The sequence below is a fragment of the Aricia agestis genome, chromosome 22 (genome assembly GCF_905147365.1).
Source record: "Aricia agestis chromosome 22, ilAriAges1.1, whole genome shotgun sequence".
Taxonomy (NCBI): Eukaryota; Metazoa; Arthropoda; class Insecta; order Lepidoptera; family Lycaenidae; genus Aricia; species Aricia agestis.
This window is the reverse complement of record NC_056427.1, coordinates 5,693,969-5,717,943: the sequence shown is the minus strand read 5'-3', so window position 1 is coordinate 5,717,943 and position 23,975 is coordinate 5,693,969. Positions and strand designations below refer to the sequence as shown.

Here is a 23,975-nt window from a genome sequence, read left to right as displayed (position 1 = left end):
TGAAATAACTGAGCAATAGTAAGAATTTATTTAACCTACAAAGTTGTACATACACAAGTCAGAAACACAAAGTTTGCAAGTATAATTCACTAAATAAACTGATAATTCTTATTGAATATATTGACAAATTACCACGAAAGTGTTATTTTTCCGAATTTTCCAAGCGGCATGCTAAGAAATTGCGAAATTTATCAAAATTCGTATCACGCATGTGATTTGACAATCTAGGTTTCTGACCACAGATTACTAGTATATATTTGTAGTTTCTGACAGTAAGTTGACATTGACACTGTGATAAGTGATTGACAGTTGACACTAACTTTTTTTTTTTCTTATAATGGCACTTCGGCTATAACCATGGCCAGTGTCGAGTATGGCGGGAAAACAATATTCTATTTTTTCTATATTATCGTCAGGTCAGTCAGGTCTAAAGTCTAGTCAAAGTCTAAGTATAAAGTCAATTCAGTCAAGAAGTCAAGTCAGTCGATTCAGTAAAGTGAAGAAACTTTCGATGGAGTTTTGGAGGGAACACAAAAGAGCACGTTTCTGGTTATTACTGCATCACTTTCCCACACTTGTGCACGATAACGAATATCTAATGGTTAATATCTTACCAATATTACACATTAAAAACCCAGATAACACAATTTTAGGAAAATAATATAAAAACACAACATCACCATTTCACATTCCCGGCAAAACTCCGACACTAAATTTATGTTTAACTAGGCCCTAGTTAAAAATAAAGTTATTGTCTACTATAGTCTCTACTAACAGTACTAACCAATAAAATCTTTCTTGGCTTTTATTAGACACTGGCAAAGATTTTAGTAGTTGTAGCGTAGCGCTAAAAAAATACCATGTCAAACTCGCAGTGACATTTGACAAATTTACCAATTATCATTCATCACTGTCAAAAAATTACCAACTACCAAGCCAACCTCAGTTTTTAGAAAACACATTGTTTAATTTATTAATTTTACAAAACTTTTGTAACAAACCAAGCAATAAACAATTTTGAAAACTAAACTGTAAAATTTGCATTCGAATAAGTGAAGCTCATTATCAAGAACTATGCCGAAAGCAAAGAAGCTTCACGTGAAGGGCAAGCCTAATGCTTTACAAAAAAGTTGTAAAGTCGAGGAAACCACCAATGACACAAAAGAATCCATAAGAGAGTTTGAATTGCAATTGTGCTGGTGTATTAATCAGCTAGAGAAAACTTTAGCCGCAAAGAAGGGAACAGAAAAACAATGTAAGTAATCATTATTTCCGAATGTTACACAAATTTAACACACAAAAAGTTTAATTCACCATACTTTTCCTTTATGTTATATTAAATATGTTGGTAAAAAGTGTTTTCTAATTTTGAAAATTTGAAAGAATTTTTTTTTGTTAAAATAATTATGTTAGACAAAAAAACTATAATTTTTCTTTAACTTCAGTGCAAGAAGCATGGAAAACAGTGACCGTGCTAAAAAGCAATAACCAAGCAATGATTAGAAAGCGACAATTAATGCGGACTACTTTCGGTGACTACAGAGCGCTTATGGCAGCTGAGGAGAAACAGCTGGCAAAAAGTATGTTTGTAATGCACAAGAATTAACATGAAAAGTAAAGTCCATTTTAAGAAACGAAACGGCCTTCGCGGTCCATGTACATTTAAAAAAAAATTTACAAATGTAATTACGGAAATCACAAAGGTATTTGTACTTTGTATCAATGAGAGATGTGGCAATTTTTGTTGGTACATGTTCATCAGTATAACGAGACATCGTCAAGACCGAAATTAAATTTTAATGAAGGTCATCTTTGAACATGCTCCGTCCACACACAATGGGTCGGCGGTCCGGATGCGGACCGCCGTCCTCCAATTGGTGACCCCTGTACTAGATGGTGCCCATAACTCCGTTGCACCAAAATTTTGTTTATCATGGTGAGCTGTACATTTTAGGATATAAAAAGTATTCTATGTCATTTTCTGGGACTTAAAATATCTTATTATCAAATTACAGCAAAATCGGTTCAGCAGTTTTGGTATGAAGGGGTCACAGATAGACAGAGAGACACACTTTTGTATTTATAATATTAGTATGGATTCAAAATGTTACTGTTGCAACTAAAAACAATATTTACCTATAAAGAACATGACGTGACTAAAATTTCTCTAAAAATTATATGGACAATTCAAAATTTACACTTTAAAAACTAAAATTTTGACTTGTTCGTATGTAAGTAGACTGTTGAATTATTAGATGAATGTATTTTCAGAATCAAAAAGTGTTGTAACAAATATTGGATGACTATGAGGAAGGAATAAATGGCGGTACAAAACCCAAAAAACTTCTCTGTCGGAGGAGTCCGTCTATTAAGATACTTACGGGCAAATTATTTTTCAGTGGCGAGCAAAATGAAAATAACGGAAAGTACTTCCAAGCCAAAAGCCACATTTCTGAGGAAATCTGCATTTTTATCAAACGGAGACACCTCATTTAAATTCAATTTTGATATTCAAGAAAGTGAAAAAATAGCAAGTGAAGGGGAAAATAAGGATACGGAGTCCAAAAAACCCGAAGAACCTAAAGTACAAGAAGATAAACCAGCCGGCATCAATTTTGCACCAACAAATTCAGATTTTAAATTTAATTTCATCATAGACAATAATTAATGTAGACTAATTTTTTTATAAAATTATTTTTAATTTTATAAAAAAATTAGTTGACAGTAACAGATTGATAAATACAATGTTCAATGAATTCTAAGCCACAAACAATTTATTATTAGTGTGTTTACCAATCTGTTTCTTATTTTTAAATAAATTTATATTGTTAAATTATTGATATTTGTTTTATTTTTTTATGTTACAAACTACCTCTGAATGTGTTTTTTAGGATTAAATAAAAGCAAAGGTCAAATTTAATTACAATATATTGTATTTTTATGCTTAGATAATATGGAATATATTTTTATACACTTAGGTGTGTGTTAACCACTTTAAAATAAAATATCTTAATACTAGAATTTGATAACAAATGCCACCTCCAAACAAAATTATCTAGAAATTTGCAGTTCCAAATTTAAATATTGTCAGTGGTCTATGATTTTTTTTAACCTGGATAATGGTACATTGCTCAGTACGAAAAACTTTTTTTTTATTTATTTAACATAAAACAAACTAGGTACTAATTATTATATCTGTATATATTTAAACAATCTCATATTTGTCTGGATGGAAACTGATCTCGGATGAGAAGTCAACGGGGCTACCATCGTCTTGAGTGATCTTTGTTGCTGTGAGCATGGCAAGTGATGTTGTTGATGTCCATGTTACAGACAGTGGGAAGAAGTCGTTAGGGATCGCTGGGGATACCCTGAAAGAAAATAAAATAATTAAATGCTGAAACAAGGTATGTCAGGTAAAAAATTGTAAATTAGTAAATGTAATATAGAATTCTTTACTCTTTCAGATATACAGTGTTAGTGTAAACACTGTTATCCTTGAAACCATCAAATGAGCCCGTCGAAATGAACATTTTTTTCTATGAGAACAATGCTGGGAACTCAAAAAAAAAAAGGACAGAGATATATATTTAACCAGATGACGCCTGCAATTCCGTTGCGCCAAAACTCGTTTATCGCATGGGAACCTATGTCCTTTCCCGGGACTCAAAATATCTCCATGCCAAATTTCATCAAAATCGGTTTAGCGGTTTGAGCGTGAAGAGGTGACAGACAGACACATTTTCGCCTTTATAATACATATTAGTATGGATTACGCTTTACGAGGCATATAGTGTTTCCGGTTACACTTTACCAATTAGGGTCAATTTATAATAGCGCAGAGTCGAATCGAAGTGCGTCGAAGCGTCAAATTCGCAACAAGTCGAACGAATGCGCGCGGATTCGCCAGAGTGCCTACAGTGATGACGCGTAGATTCGCTTGTGTGCGCTTGGATGCGCGCGCACCAAAAAGCGGTCAAGCCAATTCGCGAAAGTGCGCGCGAACGCGCGCGCCTTTCATAGATTCTCAGAAATAATATGTGCGTTAACGCTTTGGATTTAAGGTTGAATTTGTTATGTTCAGTTTTAATAATTCGCTTCGATGCGCTTCGACTCTGCGCTAGTATACATTGACCCTTAGAGCCCTAAAGTTATAATATACCTAGCGGAATAGAGCAACAATCTCGAGCTGTCAAACGAAACCAAAATTCGTTTTCATCTGTGTGAAAAATATGTGTATGTATACACTTACACAAGCATGATTGAACATGATTTCTATGAGATTAAATTGTCAACGTGCGGCACGTGCCGACTGGACGTCAAAAAAAGAGTTCTGCTGTCATGTGTCACACGTCTCTTTTTACCACGCAGTGTTACTGATAGTTACATCTCTCTTGCTCAGGTCTTTGTTTCTCTATTCCGCTAGGTATATTAACTTTATGGGTGCAACGCCCCCGCTCACATTCATAAAAAGCCTTGTCGATCTGTATATAGCAAGTATAATATTAAGTCTATGGTATATAGTAATTCCGACTAATTTGACATTTCGCACCTTTAAAGTAATACCGTTACTGAGGGGGGTATTACATTATCATTTATATATGATCATTTCTATGATCATATCCTCTATCCAATATATATGATCATTTGATCCTATTTTACGTCATATGTGGTTTCAATAGCGGATGGAGAGCGCTTACGCTGACAGGTATTGACGTCAAGGTTACTAGATCTCAGAGAATTCGATTTGTGAAAAGACATCGTCATTTTTAATATGGCTTGTTTTTTGTTATTTCAGCATGATTATCCAAGTATATAATTAGAAAAATAATTACATTACATTATTTGAAACATATTAACGAACAAGAAATTAAAAACTCTTTTTTATATTAAATAACTGGCAACACCTATTTCTATGACCGTATTGGATCCAATCTCTCAGCAAATGTCAAAAATCTATGATCAAGGAAGAAATCCATACTAATATTATAAATGCGAAAGTATCTCTGTCTGTCTGTCTGTCTGTCTGTCTCGCTTTCACGCCAAAACAACTGAACCGATTGCAATGAAATTTTGTACACAGTTATTCTAGAGTCTGAGAAAGGACATAGGCTACATTTTGATGTGGGAAAATATCTTATTTCCATGAAAATATCGATGAAAATGAATTCGCATTACGCGTGGCCAGCGCTCATCCCGGGGTCCTGGGTTCGAGTCCCGCAGGCGGAACAAAAAGTTTTAAATGTTCCTGGGTCTTGAATATGTATTAAAATAAAATTTCAAAAATCTTAAATATATTTTATGTATAATATTATAAAAAATCCAGGAATATATCGATGCAATGAACATTTTAGTTCTAATGCGATTCAACAGATGGCGTTTAATTTTTTACTTCATTGTAACATAGAACTAATCATACTTATTAGTTAGTTTTTTTTTTTTTTTTGTATGACATAAGGGGGCAAACGAGCAAACGGGTCACCTGATGGAAAGCAACTTCCGTCGCCCATGGACACTCGCAGCATCAGAAGAGCTGCAGGTGCGTTGCCTGCCTTTTTAAGAGGGAATAGGGGAGGGTAGGGATGGGAAGGGAATAGGGAAGGAATAGGGTAGGGGATTGGGCCTCCGGTAAACTCACTCACTCGGCGAAACACAGCGCTAGCGCTGTTTCACGCCGGTTTTCTGTGAGAACGTGGTATTTATCCGGTCGAGCCGGCCCATTCGTGCCGAAGCATGGCTCTCCCACGTATAATGTTTTTGTTTATAGTTTTTAATACGTTAGAATATTATGTTTAATAATATTATCACTTGGTATAATAATAATCAATCTATCTTATCTTATAGAACTCCTACTGCATTTCTAATATATGTGACAAGTTGACGACAGATGGCGCTCTAAAATAAAGGAGTTCAAGTGTACCGTGTTGGCCTATATTCCATCCAGAAAATATATCAATGCAATCAACATTTTAATTCTAATATATGGAAACAGATGGCGTTTTATTTTTTACTTAAATATATTTTATGTATAATACTAGCTGTTGCCCGCGACTTCGTCCGCGTGGACTTCAGTTTATAGCGCGCGGTGTCAACAAAATTTATGTCAAATTTAAAAACTTTTTAAAACCCTGGTAAGTGGTACCCCTCTTAGGGCCGCGCTACACCGGAATGGCAGCGCTGAAAGTGCTCGCCTCGCCGCTGCCATTCCGGTGTAGCGCGGCCCTTAATTAATCAAAATACCCAAAAACAGCTGTGCAGTGTGCACATAATCTATACTAATATTATAAATGCGAAAGTATCTCTGTCAGTCTGTCAGTCTCGCTTTCACGCCAAACGCCAAAACTACCGAACCGATTGTAATGAAATTTTGTATACAGATAGTCTAAAGCCTGAGAAAGGACATAGGCTACTTTTTTACTGGAAAAAAGGGTTGTCATGGGGTGAAAATGCGTAAATTTGTTTAAATTAAGTTAGTTCCAAAAATTCATAATAGATGGCGCCGTGCGTCTTCTACATCGCGCTGACGCTTGCTCAAAAGTCTTTCTATAAGAGGTGGTATCATCTTACATTTAAGTTTCGATTTTTTTCGATTGTTATATCTATTCTACGGTATTAAATAACTCAGTACTTTATCTGTGCAGTGACGTAACCTTAAACCTATCAATGATAAATAGTTTATGGGTAAAGTTGTGTAATTGGGGGGCTAAATAAGCTTTAAAATTTGGCATAAAATATAAAGTTTAATATAAAAAAATGAAATACTTATTGTGTGCACACTGCACAGCGGGGCTAAAATGGTCGCTTTGTAGAATCATGATATGAATCATAATATGATTAATTTTTCTAAAATCGCAAAATTCAATTCTGCTTGCAATTCATTTCTGTATTTTTGTATTGATTTGACATATTTTGTCAGTTTGACAGTTTTGACAATTCATTTGCTGAATTGATTGAGAGGAATTGCTAAATGTTACCATTTTAGCCCCGCTGCTGTATTGATTTAAGGGGTACCAGGGTTTTTTTATAAAAGCTTTTGACACCAATTTTGTTGACATCGCGCTTTATAAACTGAAGTCCACGCGGACGAAGTCGCGGGCAACAGCTAGTGAATCATATGTCTATATTACATTATCCAATATCATTGACTCAATGATCTCGGATCCAATATATATGATAATCTATTATCCCCCTAAACGAAATTTTTCAGAAATTGAGGTATCAATGCCATCTATCTAAAATAATCGTAAGCTACAAGATAAACTTGGTTTTTTTGCAAAATGTTGTGTTTTGCGCCATTTCGCGGTAAATCAAAGCGTTACTAAGCCGAGTTATGTTCGGGTCGATAAATATAATATTGTGTCTATAGCAATAAGAACATGATCGTGATAAAGTGATGACGGAAGTTTTAAACAACAGTGTGATTATTTGGATAAACACGGCTTTAAGTCACAAAATATTTTCTTTTTTGGATAGATAAAGTGTTTCAATTTGTTTAGACACATTTTTCGTGTTATGAAATAACGCAATTAATAATTCAATTTCATTTTATGGAATGTTACAGTTTGTATAGTAACAGTTTGCCTTTATTTTTTTAGAGATTAATCCAATAAGGTTTATCTCTAGAGTGTAGCATTTTTTTATTATAATCAAAAAATATTATTAACATGCCAATAGGTTTAACTCATTATTCTTAAATTAAGTGATAGAAGTGAAAATTACTTTTGTTGGCTCAAAGTAGGTACCTACCCTCTCGACTGAAAGCAGATCAACTGGAAATTGCTATTTCCAGTTGATCTGCTTTCAGTCAAAGTGTTTTAAAATGTAAAAGTAAAAGATAGTTAAAAGTTAAAACGGTAAGATACTGACTTAACTTTTAATTATGTTAAATTATGAAGTTTTAATAGTTTTTCGTTTTGTAACATTGCTTGCACTTACAGTAATGAACAAAAAAATTAGTGGTAAAGTGTTACTATAAAAATATAAATCAAAATAAATAAAGCTGTAAATATTTTAATTAACTTTTTTAAATGGCATGCCATAATATAAACAGAGATCTATCATATAAACTCATTAAATATCTTAAAAAACCCTGAACTCAGATTTTATTTAGATAAAACAGTGACTATTTTCTAATATTTGCTCCCCTGTAAAATTTGATAATTTCATTTAGTCACGGTATTATTTTAAAAGGTGCGATTTGTCAGTTTGACAGTTTTGACAATTCATTTGCTGAATTGATTGAGAGGAATTGCTAAATGCGACCATTTTAGCCCCGACTGATATAATATTACTCACGTGAACTCCAGCGTGCCAGTCTTCTGTTGTTTGTTAATCAGGGGTATGCTCCACACTAGCGCGCGGCCCTTCTGCGCGTAACTACCCTCCCACTGGTGCACTACGAGCGACGTGTTGCCGGAACTGAAAGTCATAACAGTAATTCTAATTATTAGGGTCCATGATTTTTTTTATGAAATAAGGGGGCAAACGAGCAAACGGGTCATGTAGCGTCCTTGATTGACTACTACTCCTTTTACTTGATAAATGAAACGATTGACTTGATAAACCGTTACTTGATTTATTGATATATTTGATGATCAAATGACCCGGGTGAGATCGATGCGAACTGAACTTAATAAAATAATTAAATAATAACGCGAGCGCGTCCTAAACGCTGACTCCTTAAAAACCCTAAAACTGCTTGATGTACGATATTGTGGATCGTACAGGTCACCTGATGGAAAGCAACTTCCGTCGCCCATGGACACTCGCAGCATCAGAAGAGCTGCATGTGCGTTGCCGGCCTTTTAAGAGGGAATAGGGTAATAGGGGAGGGTAGGGAAGGGAATAGGGTAGGGGATTGGGCCTCCGGTAAACTCACTCACTCGGCGAAACACAGCGTAAGCGCTATTTCACGCCGGTTTTCTGTGAGAACGTGGTATTTCTCCGGCCGAGCCGGCCCATTCGTGCCGAAGCATGGCTCTCCCACGTCTCCCACGTTTATCTATTAGTAATGTAATTTAGGCACTGGTTTTCATTCAGTACTACAGTGCCGTAATTTCACAATAGATATGTTTCAAGTTCTCGTACTATGTTAACGCCGCATCAAAAAAAGGCGCTTATTTTACAACTGCGGATATTGTGACATGACAATCATGTCAAACCATCCTTGTAGTTCTGTACTCACGGTAATGGCACGGTAATGACTAGTGTTGACGTCTGTGAGAGTGAGACGGTCGTATTCTCATACTCAATAATCAATATTGAGATCGTAAAAATTTGTATGGGAAACAGATAATGTTTTTATATTTCTCCACCAATGTCAATTTAACGCCCATGTCAATCATGTCAAACCATCCTTGTAGTTCTGTACTCACGGCAACGGCACGGTGATGTTGACGTCGGTGAGCGTAAGATGGTCGTGCTCGAGCTCGTACTCTATGTTGACGTCGCAGCCGCCGTTAGCCCCCTCGGATGGCCAGCAGTTCACTGGAAACAAATGCTTATATTAGGCTACTAGATCAGTGCTACGCAAAAGGTGTGCCGCAGTACACTGGTTTATCGTGGTCCGTACTCCGTGGCCAGTAGTTGGTGTGCCACAAAAAATGACATTTTACCTACATACTCCGTTGTGGATGATTTATACAGTATTGTTCAGAGCGAAGTAACCACTCCTCAAATACTGTAGTGCCTGGGACAAGATTTTAAAATGTCCGTATGGTTGCCCAAGCGCATACGGCATTCTCGCATCATAGTCGGCCTAGTCCAAAGGAAAGAACTAGTCAATACGTCTGGGACATAGTTATGTGCATTGTGCGGGTTTCCTCACGATGTTTTCCTTCTCCGTACGAACGTCCATATACTTGAGATCAGAAAATGTCTCATAGGTACACGCCTCCACCCGGGTTCGAACCTGCACCCTCTAGGAGCGCGAACCGAAGGTCTGCCCATTAGGCCACGGACGCTCCTAGATTATAAGAAGCAAAAAAGGCAACATCGCAGGACGACCGAAGGAATATGAATTGGTACAGATCACACGCCGATTAATTTGTGGTGTACCTCCAAAAAGTTTCATCTTTGAACGTAAACAGTTTACGGAACACCATACTAGATTATGGTCGCAACTCCGTTGCTCCAAAATTCGTTCATCGCGCGGGAACCGTCCATTTTTCATTTGCGTACCCAGCAAAATCGGTTCTGCGGTTTGGACTTGAAGTGGTAACACATAGACAGACTTTTGCATTTATAATATTAATAGTTAGTAATTAGTAGTGATCACTTTATTTGTTGTTACAGCGTTTCTCAGCATTACCAGGCTGATGTACTACCGCATACCCATCCTTGTACCACTGCATCACCAGGATGACATGTCAAAAGATCCTTGTAGCACTCACCGTTAAGGGGCGCAGTCCCACCGGTGCTAGCTAGCCTCCACTTTAGCACCCCCACGTCTTGGCCGCGGGGGAAGGGGCGCGGCGCCTTCAGTCTGATCACGCCATCGTTGCGGAAAGATTCCTTGTCCACGTTGGGGTGGGTCTGAAAAAAAATTGTTTAATCTATGCTATACTGGTGGGCAAAGTTGTTTAGTCTATTTATTTTTTTTTATGAAAGAAGGGGGCAAACGAGCAAACGGGTCACCTGATGGAAAGCAACTTCCGTCGCCCATGGACACTCGCAGCATCAGAAGAGCTGCAGGTGCGTTACCGGCCTTTTAAGAGGGAATAGGGTAATAGGGGAGGGTAGGGATGGGAAGGGAAGGGAATAGGGGAGTCACTCACTCAGCGAAACACAGCGCAAACGCTGTTTCCGGTTTTCTGTGAGAACGCGGTATTTCTCCGTTCGAGCCGGCCCATTCGTGCCGAAGCATGGCTCTCCCACGTATAAGATACGTCTATGGTATACTGTGGGTCAAAGACAGATCTGTCATGCCCGCTCCACACTCTCGCGAGAATTTTTTTTGACGACCTCTGTGGCTCAGTGGTGAGCGCGTCGGTAGCTCAAGCCGGGGGTCGCGGGTTCGAATCCCGCCGACGGAACAAAAAGTTTTCAATGTTCCCGGGTCTGGATGTGTATTAAATATATGTATGATATAATAAAAATCTTAAATATATGTATAGTATAAAAGTATTAAATATATTTCCGTTGTCTGGTACCTGTAACACAAGTCCTTTAGGTACTTAGCACGGGGCCAGACTGACGTGGTGTGAAGCGTCCATAGATATAATAATAATAATATAATTTCGGGAGAATGTGAGTAATGAGAATGTGGAGCTTGATTTTTTACCATGCTACGTTGGCGGTCAAAGACACCTGTCGGGAACTATTCCTTGTCCACGTGGAGGTGGGTCTTTTATTTCGGATTATATGGCCTATGATAATATAATGATAGTAATAAATATAGTCTGTCAAAAAAGTGAAGAAAAAAGATTTTTCTTAGACTGATTCCAAAGGGATGACACTACGATGTTGCCACTTTTTAATTTCTTCACTTTTTTGACGGACTATAAATAGCACTACAGTACCATTAAATCAATGTGACGCTACCTCTCTCTTTCACTCACAAAATTATAACCAGAAATAAGACCTATGTACATCTTCCTTTGTGGCCTCAAAGTCCAAAGATATAATATTCCCACATTCACATGCGCTTGTTGCCACCTTCAGTTTCACCCACCGATCTTAAAGCTATACACGGCCTATAATAGGACTGATTACCTGCAGTTGAAGCGGGCGGGGGTCCTTGTTGTCAACATGTACTTGAATACGGCCGTATTGTTCATTCGTTATGTGTAATGTCAGCATGCCTGTAATAGATTATTAGATAATATAGGACCAACATATCCGTTGATATGTATAATATAATAGCTCCCACACCGGTTTCGGTGACGGTGGCCGGTTTCATTGAAACCAGACCAGCTACGCAGGAGTAATTTTATAGTGCCCATGTGTGTGCGCAGTACACAAGAGCACTCTCTATTCCTTTACTCTTATAACCCAGTGGGACGGAAGACCGACACGACCGGCGAGACTCGAGAGACCAGACGCAGGACCGACTTTCCGACGCATGGATCATCTTACTTGTCAGACAATCAGGTGATCAGCCTGCATTGTTCTAACCAAACTTGGAAATAACATGTTTCCAATGCGGGAATCGAAACCACGACCTCCGAGTCAAGAGCCGCGCTCTATACCACTAGACCACGGAGGCGTTTTATGTATAATATTGGTGTTATGTCGGTATTGAATCGGTTGTTACTGGCCAGTGCATATGACGTCGTGTCGCACCTTCGGTACGACAAAGATTTAAGTGCTAAACATTTTTATAATCATTGTCTTACCGAAGGTGCCATGTATCCGACTCCATATTGTACTGGTGATATAAGGGTATTTAATCTATTTATAGTCATATATACAGTCATATACGGTATTTATAGTCATATACGTCTATGAATTGCCAGTATGCTCGATTATATTTCGGAACACACCGTCTTTGCACTGTTTCACGCCGATTTTCTGTGACCCCTTGGTATTTCTCCGGTCGAGCCGGCCCATTCGTGCCGAAGCATGGCTCTCCCACGTCGAATAGATTACCTGATAGTTCAAAGTTCTGTATGTCACCATCTCTGCCCGCTATCAGATTGAGTCGCTCCTCGAAACGCAGATGTACACTGGAAAACAAACAGAATTTTTTTAATAAATATTTAATTATTAGGGCCAGAGGCGGCGTAAGGCGTAGGCGACGTGGGCGACCGCCCACGGCTTTGCGGTCTAAGGGGCCTCGTGTCTCTTAGACCACGAGGTTTTTTTAAGGGTTTACGAGTTTTGATACTCAATAATTATTCATAAATAAAAGTTTGATTATCAACAATAATTCTTTCTCTCAACATATCCTAAATCCAAATCCATTCAAGTATTATGCCCAATGCATGCGGCAATGTCGTTATGCGGCACTCTCATTTGTTGTAAGCTATACTCACTCGTTATGCGGCACGGTGCTGACGCGCGCGGGAGCTGCAGCGGCGGCGGGGGTGGCGACCGCCTCGCCCTCGCTGCGGAGCTTCGACACGAACGAGTCGGCGTCCGCCCCTCGGCCGCCTAGCTTCATGGCGGAGCGGGCTGCCGGACGACTGCGGAGAATAATTTCATTACTACATACTACATAGTTTTAAGAAGGAAAAGACAACAATATGTTTAAAGTGCTATTAATAACACTAGCTAAAAGCCGAGCTTTGTGAGGGCTCGCGTCGTTTTTTTTTTGCGTGGTAATAATCTTTAAGGCAGTTTTTTTTATATATTTCAATGGTAACCAAATCTTGACTGACTGATGATAACACATCTACACATAAATAAAAATTACTATGTTAAAGCACAAATCAATAGGCGTGATAGTTTTTCCTTAAAGTGTACCACAAAAGTGCTCAGAGGGGTTAGTGCGAGTTTTATTCGATCATACGCATCGAGCACGTTAACGCGAATTTATATGGAATCAAAGCAGCGCCATCTACTGGCTAACGTGGATACTGCTTTGATCCCATATAAATTCGCGTAAACGTGCTCGATGCGTATGATCGAATAAAACTCGCACTAACCCCTCTGGTTGTGGGATATACTAGGGCTCGCTTTACTCGCCCTGAACGAGCGTAATTTTGTGAGTCGTGAGTCACAGAATTTCTGTTGCATTTGGTTTCATACTACATATACATACATATGTGACTCACCAAATTACGCTCGTTTGGCCTCACCCTAAATATCTAAACACTCCAGCACACTAGGCCGAAAATACGCGACGTAATTTCGGCATGGTGTGTCATCGGTAATTTAAAATACATTGCAGGCGTAATCATGCAGAACTTCGGCCGCATTTTTTCGGCCTAGTGTGTTTAGACACTAAAACTTAATGACTTTATAGAATAAGTTACGCTAGAAAAGACAGCAACATGTACTATCAGGGAAATTGATTCATGCAACCCTTTGTCCTTCATTTCGTGAAACGATTTTAACATTTTTTTGACTCAGCCTGCCATAGATATTTTGATGGTGTGTGTGTGTGTGTGTGTGTGTGTGTGTGTGTGTGTGTGTGTGTGTGTGTGTGTGTGTGTGTGTGTGTGTACTCACGTGTCTCTGACGGGCGTGGTGGGGATCTTCTCAGTCATGGGCTCAGCCGAGGACACCGAAGACATACTGGAGCTGCCGAAACCGCCGCTGCCTGCAGAAAAATAGTCAAGTAGTTAGTTTGACACCGGGGGGCAAACCGACAAATTATCATACAAGTCCGGTCATTTAGGCCGGTATAAATAGTCAGTGCTTAAGATGCGACCCGGTCTCAAGGCGCGGTTCGGCTCTGTGATTGGTCCAAATTTTGACAGCCAACCAATCACAGAGTCTGAACCGTATCTTGAGACCGAGATGCATCTTGAATACTGGCTAATTATACCGGCCTTAGATTCTGCTTCTACTTAGCTGTTGATTAATAATAATAACTCCCACATCGGTTTCGGTGACGGCGGCTGGCTTCATTGAAACCAGGCCAATTAGCACGAGTAATTTTATAGTGCCCAAGTGTGTGCGCAGTACGCAAGAGCGCTCTCTATTCCTTTTACTCTCATAAGCCAGTGGGACGGACGGCCGACATGACTGGCGAGAGATCAGACGCAGGACCGACATTTTACATGCCCATCCGACGCATGGATCATCTTACTTGTCAGACAATCAGGTGATTTCCAATGCGGGAATCGAACCCACGACCTCCGAGTCAAGAGCCATGCTCTAAACCACTTTTTCCCAAAGGGGGCGATAACGGCCCCTTGTGGCGCTGAAGGTCTAAAGGGACCCAGAAAAAAATGGGGGCGTTGTATAGAGGCTTGAGGGGTGATTTATTTCATCTGGATGCATTTTAAATTGAAACAAGGGGGGCGCTAAAACATTATTAGTTCTCAAAGTGGGCAGTAGACAAAATAAGTTTGGGAACCCCTGCTCTAAACCACTGGACCACGAAGTCGTTCGGCGCTGTTGATTCGTAAGTTCTATTACTGTATTGGGTACAAAGAACAGCTCCATAATCTAGGTAAGTAGGCCGCGTTTCTACCGGAGCTGAGCTAAGCTGCGATACGAGAAATGTGTTTTTAAGAACCAATAGAAACGCTTCTTTGGCCTGACCACGTTCAGCACAACGATTCTATAGGTTATTGTAAAACACATTTCTCGCAACGCAGCTTAGCTCAGCTCCGGTGGAAACGCAGCTTTACTATGGTGTTCGTCGCCTCGCTCTTCCGTCCGTCCATCTGTCTGCGTGTCTGTGTGTACTCACCGAAGGACGGCTGCGAGCGCGGCACGCCCCTCTTGGCTGCCTCCAGCCGCTCTCTCTGCAGCTCTTTAGCGCGCTCGCGCATGCGGTTCGCCGCCTCGCGCTCTTGCGTCTATAATTACACACGGAAATATAATACAAACAGTATTTCCTTATTATGGGACCACCTATGGAGTATCCTCTTTCCAACCAAAAAAGAAATATCAAAATCGGATCACAAACTGCAAAGTTATCCGCGAACAAAAAAAAACGGTCGAATTGAGAAACCTTTTACGAAGTCGGTTAAAAAAGAGCGTATGTACGTAGTGAAACTTCTGTCAAAAATTGAGACGACGTCGTGACGTAGTAATGCTATTGTTTCGACCGTCTTCTTCACTTCACTCTAAATACGCCTTAAAAAATCACTTTTTTCTTTAAATAAGTTTCTTATTTGGAATTTTAAAAAATGTACATTTTAATCTTTAGACTATATGTTAGGTGTGCCCACAGACATAGATCAAGATAGATACCGCATGTCGCTCCATTTGTATGAAAACGAGCGTGCCACTTTTTTCCTACCTACTGTGACGTACCGATGATAAGAAACTTCCATTATCTAGGCCAACGTTTCTATTTGAATTTCTACAGCTCAATACGGCACTTTTAGGCATTTAGGCATTGTTAAAATTCCGATTGACGTCCGATTCCGATAGCAGACTAAAGAACAGACTTTCGAAAGACGAGCATTGCTCGTCGTTTGGGAACGCGATATGGCACGCGAAGTACTATCAGAGAAGTTGATTCCTATGCAAATCGGGGACCTGAGTAGTTTGGTTGCGTTACGTCAAACCCAGCTGACAGATCACAATTAACATTAAATTGACATATTCGACCAAATAATGTTGGTCTGTCGATTGCATAGGAATCAACTTCCTCGATGGTACATACACATGTGGTATCTATGTGGGTGTGCCCCTAGTGGCAAAATGTAATACCACTAACCCACTTTACATACTGACATATTGACTAAATAAAAATGTAAAAAAAAAAGTAAAGATACCTGTCTGACAGCTTGGTATATCTTCTCTTCGTGCGAGTCCATCTCGACGCATGAACGAACCTGAAAAAAAATAGAGTTTGTAAATGACATTACGAATTTTGTAAAGGACAGGTTGCTCGGGTGAACACTGTTATCCTTAAAACTATCAAATGAGCCCGCCAATATGTTAACTTTTGTTAGAAAAAGTTGTTCATTTTGACTTCATTTTGATGTAAAGGACGTACGCATTTTGTAAAGGACATACAGCATTTTAAGGACATACGCATTTTATAAAGAACATAATTTATGCATTTTAAGGACATACGCATTTTATAAAGGAGATACGCATTTTATAAAGGAGATACGTATTTTGTAAAAGAGATAGTACGCATTCAAGGCATATGCAGTAAAGGAGCTAAATTTTCTATCTCCATCACTGCTCACTTCAGTTTCACCGAACAAACTTTAACCATAACTTATGCAAACACGACAACAAGTAACACTTAGGGTCAATTTATATTAGCGCAGAGTCGAAGCGCATCGAAGCGAAGTGTCAAAACTGAACATAGCAAATACAACCTTTACTCCAAAGCGTTAACGCAAACATTACATCTGAGAATTTTAAAATGCGCGCGCGAATTCGCGCGCATGCGCCCGATCAACGCTGGTTGATCTCGCTGAAGTAATGTGTGCATTACGTTCTTGAGTTAAGCCACAGAATATATATTAGTAGTACCAACAGAATTCCCACTCGTGAAACCCGTTTAAAAAAATAACAACTCATGCCACGATACTATAAAGTTCAAATTCCGACCGCGCAGTGCTAGGTGCTTACAATTATATTTGCCTACATGTGCGCTCTCTTTCTATCGCGTGAGATGTACCCTTTCTGACGAAATCAAGATTGTCACCTTTTAGAAAATAAAATAATCTTCTTTTGATTACTATAGCTACTAATAGCAAACTTTTTTATAGTAATAATCAAATTTTAGTAACCCAACGTATATTTTATAATAGTTTTATATTCGATTATAGTGTAGGAGCTGGTCAGGTATTTTTTACAACTTAACTTGTGTTTATTTATGTGTAGTATGCGGTTTGTTTGTAACAAATTGGTTTATTCGCTATGTTTGTGTATTTTTTTTTCTTTTTTTGTATTTTAAAGTCTTAAATTACTTTATTGAAATATTTCTTTGACTTTTTTCAATTGTTCATTTTTATCAGATTAATAATGATTCTGTCACAGCGGTTAAATCAGTACGTAGATATAGGCGACGAAAAAATCTTGCGCGCGCGTCACCGCTCGCTTGTGAGTCCCTTGTGATCTGCCCCTTTAAAGGGGTACTTACAGTTCGATACCTAAACGCGCGAGTGGGACAGGCCTGGTTAAGCTTGAATTTTCTGTGTACAGTTTTTTGGAATTCGCTTCGCTGCGCTTCGACTCTGCTCTATTATAAATTGACACTTACCTGAGCCAAGTTAACACTCTCTCTGTATCCTAAAGCGACGATTTCATCAAAGGCGAATAAAATGTTGAAAGCCTGATTTAATACTTCTGTCTCGGTCAGTTGAGTGCAGTATTCTGGGAGCTGGAAAGAGAGAGAAAATATACAATTACAAAAGGAACTTAAAACATTACATCCTTACTAATATTATAAATAGACGACCTCTGTGGCTCAGTTGGTGGGCTGTTGGTAGCTCAAGCCGGGGGTCGCGGGTTCGAATCCCGCCGACGGAACAAAAAGTTTTCAAAGTTCCTGGGTCGTGGATGTATATTAAATATGTATATGATATAATAAAAATCTTAAATATATGTATATTGTATAGTATAAAAGTATTAAATATATTTCCGTTGTCTGGTACCCGTAACACAAGTCCTTCAGGTACTTAGCATGGGGCCAGACTGACGTGGTGTGAAGCGTCCATAGATATTATTATTATTATAAATGCGAAAGTGTAAGTGTGTGTAAAATGTCCGTCTGTTACCTCTTCACGCTCAAACCGCTAAACCAATTTGGCTGAAATTTGGTATGGATATACTTTGAGTCCCGGGAAAGGACATAGGATACTTTTTTTCCCGGGAAAATGAACGGTTCCCGCGTGATAAACGATTTTTGGCGGGCGTCATCTAGTAACATAATATTATAAACTTTTTAAACTACTGTACAAACTTTACACTACTATAAAAAAAAAACTTTTAAACACAGTAGAAAAAGTCAAAAACATTTGACAGCACTTTGAGCACAGAGTACAAAATACAAATAAAATGACGTCACACTATGGCGGATAGTGTTTTCGGCGGCATTTAAAAGGCGTATTTTCAATTAATATTCTTATGGGTTTCTACTTTTTAAAATATTACTTTTTATGGTGAAAAGGAATAACTAACAAACGATTAGTATGAAGAAAAAAAGAGGTCAAGTAGGCTATTGCATTACGTTGATTTGATTGCTCCCAAAAAAGATCTGGCACTTAATTATGTGTCCATAATATGAACCCTGGTTCTTAGTTCTTACCACACGGCTGAACAGCCTCAGCGTCTCCAGATCCTCCAGGATGTTGCTGGCCTTGGTGGTGATGAGCAGCATGTACAGCTTGTCCAGCGGCTGGTACACATACCTGATGACGCACAGACATATGATAGTATATAGATTATAGTCCCATATACATACATTATGTAAAATAATTTTTGTGACTTTGCTTATGTGAAATACTATTTCTGGCTTATAATTTATGATTTTATTGCCATAGAAATAGAATTGTATAATCATTTCAAGGGTATTTAAGCTTCCAGCCTGCATTATTAGATGAATGCTTACCCAAAACCTAAGTTTCTAGCTTTAGCTAGGTTTTGAGCTCTGCTAAGATCTGTCTATCATTCTTTTATACATAATATAGATAGATGACATCTGATGTGTTATAAAAATCTGGAATTTCTTTTCCAGGTCTCAGTATACTGGTATCAGACATTTTGATAGCCGGTCCAATATTGACCAAAACCCATCATGTTTTTTCCATTTTAGTTATCATAATTTTGCAATCTAGATCATTATCTAACTGTTTCAGAATGTAAATAGAAGATATAGACAAGGAAATGTATAAAATACAAGATAATAAAGAACATATACTGTATGGAAGTAGTAATCACAGTTTAGCCCGGGTGCTCACTAGCGGCCAGGTCGCAACGGCCATCAAGATAGATACTTTAGTATGATACCACCATAGACCACGCGCACCTGCCTGTGACCACACCATACTTTCGATGGCCGCTTGTGCCCGCCCGGGCTAAGTGTAAGTTTCAATTACCGAACAGACTCAGTCTCCACAAATGTGTGTTGACGACCACCAGTCATCAGCTTGGGGAAAGCGGCCAGCAGGCCCTCAATACGGGCCTTGGTCATCTCCACGAACTGCCGCGAGACCAGTGCTGAAATAAACAATCAAAAATAAAGTTATTTTAATTTTTACTGTAAATACTTCTATGATTGTAACATTCATAACTTTTTCTTAACCTGATTCTTCTTCTACTGTTTACTACTAACAACAATAAGCAAAACATACTGTTTTGGGTTTAATACCGGCTGAAAATGGGGATATTACATGATAAGCAAGGCACTCTATTACTACCGAGTACTGACATAGGTATACAAAAAGTTTTGAAATGTAATTCTCTAACTTTATGAAAGATATTGAACATATGATGAAACTTTAAAATAGATTATTTATTACCTTTTCCCGACTTTGTACACACCGTAGCTGCTATTAGTACCTAAAAACACAAAATATGTGAGACACATTAGATACCGATTTTAAAGGCTTGGTTTTCAAATTCTTCACTTCTATGGCAACTTAGAACACTAGGATATATGAAATTTACCATTTTGAATTATTTTTTCGGCACAATTCTCAATAAAATCTATAATAAATCAAGATTTTAATTTATAAAAACAAGGTGACGTGTAGTACGGTATGCAATTTGTCCAAATTTGACATTGACATTAGTTATACTGATAGTCTATGATTTTATTGTTGCTAGTTGCTTTAATTTAATTGGTGGTACGGACTACGATAGGACATGCACATTGCACACTGCACAGGCAGTGAGATATCTATGTTGAGAATAAACACATATACTTAAAAATTATTATTTATTTCAGGTTCAAAACCAATATTGCATTTAGGCCCCATCCCCACTCGCTACTTTGATTTATTGAAACTTTACAATAATATAGCTTATACATCAGAATAACACATAGGCTACAATTTTAACTGACTTTCAAAATGGGGGAGGTGTTATGTTCGTTTTTTATATTCAACGATTACTCCGCCGTTTGTGAACCGATTTTCAAAATTTTCTTTCGGCGTACAGAGTGTCATCCCGATTTGGTACTATACTCACAAAAGTGGTGATCTGATGCTGGGAGCCATGACTAATCGAGGGAACTCCTTAAAATTTATATGGAAACATGTGGTGACTTCGGTTTCGTGGGAAGTAGTCTAAGCATATGCAATCAACAAGTAAGATTTTGCACCAAGGTATACCATGATTAGATTAGGAAGGTGCTGAGAGAACTCCTTTGCATTGCTTTAAGAACGGAAAGCATATGCTACTATGCAAATTACATTCATCATCACTACCATATTATACCTTATAAAGTTATATGCATCCCATGATTATGAGCCTATTATGACCCATAGGTACTTTTCATAGTCATTTAGATCAAGACTCAATTTTGTCAAGCGATTTAAAAAATATTTATTTGTTTGATTGAACACGTTAATCATAAGAACTATTGGTCCGATAAAAAAATATTTTAGTGTTAGATAGCTCATTCATCAAAGAAGGCAATAGGCTATTTTATCACGCAAACTAATAGGACCGGAGAAACAGAGGAAATGTGGTTAAAACGGAAAATTATTAGCAAGGGTTTATCACACGAACTACTAAAGCAATTTTGTATGTTATTTGGCACAGATATAGAGTAGAAGAGAGATAAGCAATTTTGTTGCGAAAAAATGTACGATTTCCGTAAAATTCCTAATAATTTACGCGAGCGAAGCCGCGTGGGACATCTAGTTTATAATATAAAGTAAGATTAATTTAGCTCAAGGGCGCAAACTATAGTGCGTCAAGAAAGTGAAGAAATTAAAAAGTGAAAACATTGCGAACATGTCGCGAACTTTGCGAGTGTGGATCAGTAAATTTGGCAGAATGCGCGATCCGCGCCGCGGTTCGCGGCGCGTTGTCGCGTGCGAGTGTGGATTGGCAGTATAAAAGCTCTTCGGTGTTGTCTATGCTTGAAAGCTCCCAAAAATCTACTTTAATCTGTGCCCAAAAAGCTCCCTTTTTGACAATTTTGACATTTCATTTTCGAGATTGTCAAAAGACGTAGTTCGCGAGCCACATTGTAGTATTTTATAAAAATAATACCATTTCATGCTAACTATTTGCGCGAGAGTGAAATAAAACGAGGAAAATTGTTCTGTGTAATAGCAAGCATGGCGCGAAACCTTTGATAGTGGTAAACTTCTATGGAAATTACCTATACCAAACGCACACATAACAGTCGTGAGTAACTATTATTATTTTTACAATTAAGATATAACTCGAGTCTGGCTATACTAAACACGGCTTTAATGACGCACTGTGCGTCGGGATAACGACTAGCTATTATATTTGCATACAATCATATTAAGTGCTTGACTATTTAGATTAGTGAGTTTCTTATCCTCACTTTCGAAGACTTTGTAGTTTAGTGGCCTTGATATGGAAGATACACCCTTGTTAGCCAGTGATAGTGATATTGAGGTATTTTTAACATTTATTTTTACTAACTTTCCCGATAGAAACAAAAATAACACCAGTAATGTATTTTTATTCTATTGAAGGACTAATAGTCCAAGATTGTGAAGTATGAGTAGAAATGAAGAAATGTGATGCCTGCCGTAACCGCTCAGAGAGAGGTCCGGAGCGTACGGGGGAGGATTGCGACCCCCTCATTAATCCGCCTCTAGTAGTCCAAGACGAGCCGTTTGATAATCCCAGTTTTGTAAGAGTTGAGTGACTTTTGTTTACCACCGAAGAAATTTATTGATAGACAGATGGTACGCCATCATCCTCAGTGGTTTTCAACCTTTCTTATAAATCCCTGATATAAAAAAAATTGGTGACCACTCACCCTTGGCTTTTTATCATGTATGTTAGTGAAGATATCCTTTTGTTAAAATTCTCCTACTTAATATATGAACGTTTTTAATCTTTATTGTTGAAGGAACCCACAGGTTGAAAAACACTGGCCTACATTATTTGGTTGGTTTATGTCAACAAAATGTTACTTATTATTAGACATTGGATTATATGCACAATCAAAGTGCTGAAATATGCATGCAAATATGCACGAAAAATAGCCGAAATATGCACAAAATATGCACAATCAAAAGTCACAATTATTATTAAAATTTATAATTTTTTTAAAAGAGTCCTTCCAGTGGTGCCGTTTTTTTTTTCAAATGTTTCCAACTCCAAAGAAAAAATTTGTTTCTAGAAGATATTGTCGGGTGTGTTGCGGAAATCTTTAAATAGGGATGGGGCCAGCCGCATATGCATATTTGAAGTATTTTGATCCTTAGTACCTCTGTTTTGTGGCCTCGGTGTGTATTTTAATAGCTAGTTAGGATACTTCGAGGGTGTAATACGACCGAAATATGCACTATCAACGAAAAATTACCAAAATATGCACTAACGCCGAAAAAGTGCCATTATATGCATTTGCATATGCAAGTATGCAAATGCATATAATCCGATGTCTACTTATTATCTATCAGGTGGGTTTGACGTAATGCAACCAAATTAAGCAATTTCGTCATCTGCCTATGAATTGATTTCTATTATAGTAGTTAGCAAGTGTATAGTGACATGTAGAAACCTAGAAATGTCCGTATGACACTGAAACAGACGGACACAATGTGCTTAAAATGTCTATATATAAATTAGACTAGACAATAAAATGCACTTTGAGTTTTAGTGATCTAGGGTGAACATGACTAGTGATTGGACAGTACTAGTCATTGGACAGAGCACAAAAACACTATATTTATTAAGGTTGCTTTAAAAACTACCTGTTTTTATTAGAAATCTATTACTTTAAAAACAGGCAGTTTTTAAAACAACCTTAATAAATATTGTGTTTTTATGCTCTGTCCAATGACTAATACTGTCCAATGTACTAGTCATTTACCCTATGTTTGATTTTTTAAAGGCATACAATAATGTCTCAACACTGAAATAAAATTATATAGCCAATTTTAAAAGGGTAACTGAAAAAATTATACCAGACAAAATATATCCATTTTCAGGCAGTTCTGAATGCTTTCACTACCATGCATGATTTAATTTTTTTCACATACAATAAAAATAAAATATGTCAGGTGTACTCAAACCTTCATAGGAGTTTACGAAAACAATTTTAGATTGGCTATTAAGTAAATAAAAAAAAAAATGAAAGACAAATTGAGAAAACCTGCCATTTCAGCCTGGGGCCAGATAATCAAATCTATCAGTATTTCTATTCTTTTGCAATCAAAATCTTAAACATGTTAAGCCTAGGGCCTCCTTAAAAAATGACAAGGAAGCCCTAAATTGAGTAGGTTTATCAT

General features: G+C 38.0%; 3 protein-coding genes across 9 annotated transcripts in view; 2 read left to right on the top strand and 1 right to left on the bottom strand.

Moving 5' to 3' along the window:
- Window positions 1–923: 923 nt before the first annotated feature.
- Window positions 924–2,836, top strand: LOC121737940 (UPF0488 protein CG14286). Of its 2 annotated transcripts, none has more exons than XM_042129675.1 (3): window positions 924–1,255; window positions 1,446–1,580; window positions 2,400–2,836. In XM_042129675.1, the coding sequence occupies exons 1-3, from the start codon at window positions 1,075–1,077 to the stop codon at window positions 2,666–2,668; spliced, it is 585 nt and encodes a 194-aa protein (XP_041985609.1). In that variant the 5' UTR covers window positions 924–1,074; the 3' UTR covers window positions 2,669–2,836. The 2 variants fall into 2 exon arrangements, with proteins under 2 accessions (XP_041985609.1, XP_041985610.1); XM_042129676.1 differs by having other exon boundaries at window positions 2,272–2,538.
- Window positions 2,837–2,992: 156 nt separating this feature from the next.
- LOC121737928 (coatomer subunit delta) lies at window positions 2,993–20,290 on the bottom strand. Its single transcript, XM_042129655.1, has 15 exons — window positions 20,197–20,290; window positions 20,049–20,088; window positions 19,626–19,746; window positions 18,836–18,938; window positions 17,789–17,908; window positions 16,341–16,400; window positions 15,305–15,413; window positions 14,113–14,203; window positions 12,975–13,124; window positions 12,589–12,665; window positions 11,713–11,801; window positions 10,392–10,533; window positions 9,375–9,486; window positions 8,296–8,418; window positions 2,993–3,371 (listed from the first exon to the last, which is right to left on the bottom strand). The coding sequence occupies exons 1-15, from the start codon at window positions 20,197–20,199 to the stop codon at window positions 3,206–3,208; spliced, it is 1,506 nt and encodes a 501-aa protein (XP_041985589.1). The 5' UTR covers window positions 20,200–20,290; the 3' UTR covers window positions 2,993–3,205.
- Window positions 20,291–21,717: 1,427 nt separating this feature from the next.
- Window positions 21,718–23,975, top strand: part of LOC121737929 (deubiquitinase DESI2) — a 29,119-nt gene continuing 26,861 nt past the window's right edge. Inside the window, exons 1-2 of one of the 6 annotated variants that reach the window (XM_042129660.1) lie at window positions 21,718–21,888; window positions 22,224–22,369. In XM_042129660.1, the coding sequence (XP_041985594.1) occupies window positions 22,244–22,369 (126 nt within the window). In that variant the 5' untranslated portion in view covers window positions 21,718–21,888; window positions 22,224–22,243. Of the gene's footprint in view, window positions 21,889–21,932; window positions 22,129–22,208; window positions 22,376–23,975 lie in introns of those variants that run through there. The other 5 variants (XM_042129656.1, XM_042129658.1, XM_042129657.1 and 2 more) reach the window with 5 other exon arrangements.

What these genes read in the sequence shown, in the direction of transcription:
- LOC121737940 (XM_042129675.1), top strand. Translation starts at nt 1,075, where the DNA reads ATGCCGAAAGCAAAGAAGCTTCACGTGAAGGGCAAGCCTAATGCTTTA. An exon ending in GAAGGGAACAGAAAAACAAT is followed by an intron (nt 1,256 to 1,445) that starts GTAAGTAATCAT and finishes CTTTAACTTCAG; the next exon opens with TGCAAGAAGCATGGAAAACA. An exon ending in GGAGAAACAGCTGGCAAAAA is followed by an intron (nt 1,581 to 2,399) that starts GTATGTTTGTAA and finishes ATTATTTTTCAG; the next exon opens with TGGCGAGCAAAATGAAAATA.
- LOC121737928 (XM_042129655.1), bottom strand. An exon ending in TGGGACTGCGCCCCTTAACG is followed by an intron (nt 9,487 to 10,391) that starts GTGAGTGCTACA and finishes ATTTGTTTCCAG; the next exon opens with TGAACTGCTGGCCATCCGAG. An exon ending in ACTGGCACGCTGGAGTTCAC is followed by an intron (nt 3,372 to 8,295) that starts GTGAGTAATATT and finishes ATTTTCTTTCAG; the next exon opens with GGTATCCCCAGCGATCCCTA.